Here is a 6,892-nt window from a genome sequence, read left to right as displayed (position 1 = left end):
CTTTTCCGGCGGGTGCCTTACCTCCCTTGAGCTGGGCCAGCTGGTGGTCGGCCTGCTCCGTCTCTGCCGCTTGCCAGCTACGCCTCGGCCGGCACAGGGGGCGGAACCACGCATGCGTGGCGCTCCCGGGCAGGGAAAGTCCTCGACTTACGACCGGTTGGGTAGTCCTCGACTTACGACCGGTTTAGTCCTCGACTTATGACCGGTTTAGTCCTCGACTTACGACCGGTTGGGGGTCACGGCATTAAAAAGGTTGAGAACCACTGATGTAAATTGAACGGGCAAGGTTACCAAGATGTACATCTGCTTGTCAGAAAAAATCCTTAAAAATCCTGTCTGTTTGAACAGTCGATGTCTAAGTTAAGGAATAACGTGGTAGTTTTGTAATACTTCCCTCTTTTTTTTCCCCCTTTTAAACTTAAGGGTTTGGGTCTTTTGATTAATCTGGTTGAATATAGCGCAAGAAACAGACATTGCCTCGTGAATATGGAAACCTCGTGTTCCTTCGATTCCTTCTGCTTGGGAGACGCCGAGGAGAGCTTAAGCACAACTGGACAAATAGCAGCTGTTCAGGCTTTAGTACAGGTGAATCCATCTTTTTTGCATCCAAAATAAGGGGAGCTTGGTGATAATTCAGGGGGGTTATTGAAATCTGCCTGTCAATAGAGGAGACAGGCAGGATTAATTCTTCTCCTTTACTTTCTTTTTGTATCTCACTTGCCTGGGAATCTTTGGTGCCTGAAGTCCATCCCCAGGGGTTCCTGGTGACTAAATAGAAGTCATATAGAGCTACATGGGAAAGCAGTAAAGCATTTTTGGGAACATTGATAATTGACCCAACCCCCATTAGTTGGTGCAGTTAGGGCAGTGTTTCTCAACCTTGGCCACTTGAAGACGTCTGGACTTCAACTCCCAGAATTCCCCAGCAAGCCCTGCTGGCTGGGGAATTCTGGGAGTTGAAGTCCAGACGTCTTCAAGTGGCCAAGGTTGAGAAGCACTGAGTTAGGGGCTATTGGTTGGGTTCTGATTCTCATTGAATGTTTTTTTTTTGTCGCGCAATCTGAGGTGCCCAGAGCCATTTTGGACTGAGTGGGATGCAAGCTATAGCAAATAAGTAAAAAAAGAAAAAGAAAAATTGCATATCCTCCTCAAGAGTTGATATTCAGCCACCTCTTGCATGTAGATTTTATGGGCGTACCCCTCCCCCTCTCAGGCCCAACACAAAGGTTCTTTTCATTAAAAAAAGAAACGATGATAAATCTACTCCAAAGTAAAATGTCAGCCTTTACGTTCACTTTATTGACAAGCCTACCTTAAGACTCACAACGGGCCACATAAATGTTCTTAAAAATAAGAATTGTGGAGAGCTGGAGGATGGCTCATATACCCCCCTCCCCCCCGTGCAGAAATAAAAGCTGGGATAAGATAAGATAAGATAACCTTTATTTATTTATTTATTATTTATTTATTTATTAAATTTATATACCGCCCTATCTCCCTTGCGGGACTCAGGGCGGTGAACAGGCGATACTAAAAACCACGATAATAAATAAATAGTTTCTGTTCTAAAATCGAATTAAATAACAGGCCTGTTCTAAAAACACACCCATACAAAAACCCCCACTGAAACATAATCAAACTACGCCAGGCCGGCCGCACGGAATAGATGGGCCTTCAGGGCTCGGCGAAAAAGGCGCAGGTNTAAATAACAGGCCTGTTCTAAAAACACACCCATACAAAAACCCCCACTGAAACATAATCAAACTACGCCAGGCCGGCCGCACGGAATAGATGGGCCTTCAGGGCTCGGCGAAAAAGGCGCAGGTCCGCAACTGTACGTAGGTCGGGGGGTAGGTCATTCCAGAGGGCAGGAGCTGCCACAGAGAAGGCTCTCCCCCTGGAGGTCACCAGCCGGCATTGTCTGCCCGACGGCACTCTAAGGAGGCCCTCTCTGTGGGAGCGGACTGGCCGAAGGGAAGTGTTTGGTAGGTGTCATTTTTTTGCTGTGGGCACAATAAAATGAAATTTAGTTGTCCGCTCTCGAAGTGAAACACACACATGACATGCACCTAAAACATACTATGTACAACATATGTATAGACCCACACCCCTACATATACATAACAAATAAATATTAAATCTTCTCCTGGGGGAGGGAAAAGCCTTGCCTTCTGGGAGGAGCTGACTCTTCTGTGGGAAGCTCCCTTTTGGGATCCTGGGCTGCTGCTCCCTCTTCCTTTTGCCGATCTCAGCCAAATAGTGCTGGTTGAGAGGCAGGAAGGCCGTGAGCCAATTCGAGGGCACAAGCCTGAAGGTGAAGAACATGTATAACCTGCTTTGCTGGCGTAGCACCGAAGGGAAAAGGAGGAGGAGGGGGAGAGAGGAGAGGAGATGAAACAGGCCGGGAGCCAATTTACAACTTCTGTGGCAGCCATCCATGCCGGGCACACACACAGGTGGCAGCGACAAACAGGCAAGAAATGCAGCGGGGGAGGGGTCGCCCTCCACAGGAATGAATGAAGAAAGGCAGCATCGGCTGGAGGTGAGGATGGCAATGAGAAAGGGGGAGGTAGAAAGCAGGAGGGAAACGGAAAGGAAGGAAGTGTTGGAAGAAAACCTGGGGGGGTTGCTTTCCAGCCGGGAGGCTATACCTTTCAGAGAAAAATAGGCGAGAGGAAGCCAGCTGCTCCAACTGCTCAAGAGGAGATGTTTATTGGCAGAAGTGAAATGCAGTTTCAGCATAAGGTTCTGGGTCAGCTAAACAACAAACGGGGAGAGTGGAAGGATTCTTATGTGATTTTTTGACTTTAAAAGTTCTGGGATTTGTGCAATGTGGGCTTTGTGTTCTTAAGGAGTGTTTGGCAATCTCTATTGTGGCTGATGGCCCATGTTGGATTTTGGGTTCTAATTCTATTGCTCTGCTATTGTTAGCTATAAGTTTTGCTGCAAGGGATTTTGAAGTATTGTTGTCCTGAATGGATTTTGCCCGGAGCATTTGTTTACTTATGAATGGGGCCATTTGGGGAGGCTGCCTTAACTGGCAGCCAGTACTTGCTACATTTGTTGTTTTTTTTAAGTGCCTGCTGCAGGCTCCTTAACTTTCCTTTCTAGCCAGTAGCTAATTCTTAAAGGGGAATGCACCTTTTTAAGCTAGTTCCCTCAGCGGCTTGTCTTTTCTGTCTCTGGAGGCTTTTCCTTGTTTAATAAATATATGGAAGAGGGAAAATATGGGGGGGGGGGTTTCAAATTCTTCCTTCAGAAGGAAGGAGATGGGAATGAGAAAGAGGGAGGGAGGGAAACAGGAAGGGAGAGAGGAGGGAGGGAGATTGGAATGAAAGGGAGGGAGGGTCTGAAGGAAGTCCCGCCTTAGCACTTGGCCACCAGCAGCCCAGCCATTGACTTTGCTTGTCAGAAAGGGATCACATGACCCTGGGACACTGTGACTAGAAATACGAATCAATTGCCAAGCATCCAAATATAAATCACATGGCCTTGGGCATGCTGCAACGGTCATAAGTGTGAAAAATGTCACTTCAGTGCCATTGTAACTTTGAACAGTCACTAAGCGAATTGTTGTATGTCGAGGATTACCTGTACTTTATCCCTTTTTTTCCTTTTTGGGGGGGGTTCATCAAGTTTTTGACACCTTGCTAGGTGGTACTCGAATATTGCCATATCCTAAAAGTGGTACAATTGGTGAAAAGGTTGAAAAGCCCTGAATCTTTGCAAATTGATCCAGAATCAACAGAATGGAAACCTGGAGTGATTTGGTTGTCCTGCCTTTTAGAGGAAGCAAATCTGGACAGGATAAGTAGCTTAAGTCAGGGGTCCCCAACCTGCCAGCATGCCACAAACCAGTCCGTGCAAACAAGCAAAGCCCCATCCGCAGGATGCAGGCAAGTACACAAAAACCACACACCCTCCGATCTGCAGAAAAATCTCTCTCCACGGAACCAGTCCCTGGTGCCCCAAAGGTTGAGGACCTCTGGCTTAAGGCATCTTCCCTGACCCTAGCCCTACTCTCCTTGGCCTGGCTTGACACAACAGCACTGATGGTCAACTGTGGGATGCTAAGTTTCAACCCCATCAGGGTATTGTGTTTGCACAGACTTTCTGCACTAAGAACTGAAGTTAACCCATGGTGCTGAATCCCAAATCTGTTAACCTGATGCCTGAATTATAGTGTGTCGTGAGATGTTGAGTAAAAAGGGGAGCCGCAATGAAGAGGGTGGCTGAGACATTGGGCAGTGCTGGTGAGTTAAAGTGGTACGGCCGATTTTCCCAACCCAACCGTGTTTGTTTTGGTCTCTCAGTTGTTCCTGGAGAGAGAGAGAGCAGCACAGCTGGCTGAGAGTCAGACCGACGAACTGATTAAAGAGGCCCCCACTGCACAGCACGACCAGAGTGGGGAGTGGCAGGAGACCAGTGGGGAGATCCAGTGGGTCTCCACAGAAAAGCCAGACAACGCTGAGGAGAAAGAGAAGAAAGAAGAAGAAGAAGAGGAGCTGGATCTTAATAAAGGTGGGTGGCAGTGGCTGGACAAGAGGGCCTAGGCCAGGGGTAGGCAACCTTGGCTCAATAATGATGATGATGATGATAGTAATAGTAATAGTAAAGTTGTAAGGGACCTTGGAGATCATCTAGTCCATCCCCCTGCTCAGGCAGGAAACCCTATACCATTTCGGACAAATGGCTGTCAAGTCTCTTCTTAAAAACTTCCAGTGTTGGAGCATTCACCGCTTCTGGAGGCAGGTTGTTCCACTGGTTAATTGTTCTAACACTCAGGAAGTTTCTCCTTAGTTCCAGGTTGCTTCTCTCCTTGATTAGTTTCCACCCGTTGCTTCTCGTCCTGCCTTCAGGTGCTTTGGAGAATAGCTTGACTCCCTCTTCTTTGGGGCAGCCCCTGAGATATTGGAACCCTGCTATCCTGTCCCCCCTCGGCCTTCTCTTCATTAAACTAGACATTCCCAATTCCAGCAGCCGTTCCTTATATGCTTTAGCCTCCAGTCCCCTATGACTCATGGACTTCAACTCCCAGAATTCCTGAGCCAGCATGGCTCAGCTTGGAAACCTCTCCCTTTCCCCTCAGCATGGCTGGCTCAGGAATTCTGGGAGTTGAAGTCCACGAGTCATAAAAGAGCCGAGGTTGCCGACCCTTGGCCTAGGCGCTTAAAGAAGCCAGGATAATGTGCAATTGTTGAACGCCCTGGCTATTTTCTCATTTTTAAAATCTCTTCGCTTAAGGTGTCAGCTAGGTCAGGGGTCCCCAACCCCCGGTCCGTGGACCAGTCGGCGGCATGCCAGCAACCGGTCCGCACAAACAAGCAAAGCCCCATCCACGGGATGCAGGCATCATGCAAAAACAGCCCCCCCCCCCCTCCGGTCTGTGGAAAAATCTCTGTCCACGGAACCGGTCCCTGGTGCCCCCAAAAGTTGTGGACCTCTGAGCTACGTCCTTTGCTGTCTCTTTCCTGGAAATCCTTGCTTCTGACACTACTGGAAAGAGTCTGGTGGCCCCTTTTTCTGTCTTAACAAATTTTATTACGAGGTACAAGCCTTTGTCAGCCGTGCTAATTTTATTAGTTGGAAGAGGGGCTACCAGACCCCTTTAGGCTGTTTGCTCCCGTTGACTGACGGAGCTCTCCTCCAGCTGCGACACGGTGTCCTGTTGGATAAAAGTAAGCTTCATCTTGCCTGTTTGTATCCACTATCCTGGCCTGTTTTTAAGTTCTATTTCTTTTCCTTCTCTCGCTCCTTCATACCAGTTTTTGCAAGATTTTTCCCTACCTTTTCCAACGTCCTCTCACGCCTAACTCCAAATAATTCGAAGGGTGTGGTTTTTCTGAGCACCGGATGTGTTCGTTTGAACCTTATAATTTAGACTGGACTAATGGTTGTCCTTTGGGTCAAGACTGTGTTTGGGTAAACCAGGAGTTTAGCCAGTGAGTTCAGAGTCGAGCTGATGGGGTAGAAACCGTGCTTTTGTTACTCTTAGGGATTGCTCAGTATTTCTCTGCGGTGGGGCGGGGGAACCAGGAAAGTTGTGTAGCATTCAAAACGAGCGTACTGGTATAAAACTTTTCTTGTTTATTTACAGCCCTTCAACATGCCGGAAAGCACATGGAAGACTGCATTGTGGCCTCTTACACAGCACTGCTGCTAGGCTGCCTCTGCCAGGAGAGTCCAGTAAGGAACTTCACCACTGCATAACCTTTAAATGGCTGGAAAGAGTGGGTTTGCTTGAAGCAGGGAAGTGGGTCTGAAACAGGGCTGGGATTCCATTGTTGTTGTTAGTTGCGAAGCCATGTCCGACCCATCGCGACCCCATGGACAACGTTCCTCCATGCCTTCCTGTCCTCTCTCATCTTCTGGAGTCCATTGAAGCTCACACCTCCTGCTTCAGTGACTCCATCCAGACACCTCATTCTCTGTCGTCCCCTTCTTCTCTTGCCCTCCATCTTTCCCAGCATTAGGCTCTTCTCCAGTGAGTCCTTCCTTCTCATTAGGTGGCCAAAGTACTTGAGTTTCAACTTCAGGATCTGGCCTTCTAAAGAGCAGTCGGGGTTGATCTCCTCTAGGACTGACCGGTTGGATCGCCTTGCAGTCCAGGGGACTCCACAGGTGTAGAGAAAAGCTACCCAAAGTGTGTTTCTCTCCAAGGCTGGTGGTGGTGGTTGTGTTTTTCCTGCAACACAAATACAGTGCTCTCCAATGAATTAATACTAAGGCCATTCATCAGACAGTCGGTGTGCTTTTTAATCTAATGTTTGGTAGGCTATAGTCTAATAGCACTTCTAAAGTGTTTGCAAAACACACTTAAGGCCTGCCTTGTGTTCTGTATTGTTTGCTCTGGCTGCTGGAAGCTGCTCCCCAAGCTAATTTCCCATCCTAG

At 48.0% G+C, this 6,892-nt stretch overlaps 1 protein-coding gene across 1 annotated transcript in view; it reads left to right on the top strand.

The window, feature by feature from the left end:
- Positions 1-6,892, top strand: part of WAPL (WAPL cohesin release factor) — a 47,236-nt gene that overhangs the window by 37,706 nt on the left and 2,638 nt on the right. The window contains 3 exon segments of the mRNA XM_015823440.2: positions 424-585; positions 4,314-4,521; positions 6,098-6,186. Of these exon segments, the coding sequence (XP_015678926.1) occupies positions 424-585; positions 4,314-4,521; positions 6,098-6,186 (459 nt within the window).

This window comes from Protobothrops mucrosquamatus, unplaced genomic scaffold (assembly GCF_001527695.2).
Source record: "Protobothrops mucrosquamatus isolate PMUCROS unplaced genomic scaffold, P.Mucros_1.0 scaffold1876, whole genome shotgun sequence".
Lineage (NCBI taxonomy): Eukaryota > Metazoa > Chordata > Lepidosauria > Squamata > Viperidae > Protobothrops > Protobothrops mucrosquamatus.
Note: the sequence above shows the minus strand (reverse complement) of the source record. Positions and strands in the feature narration are given on the sequence as shown.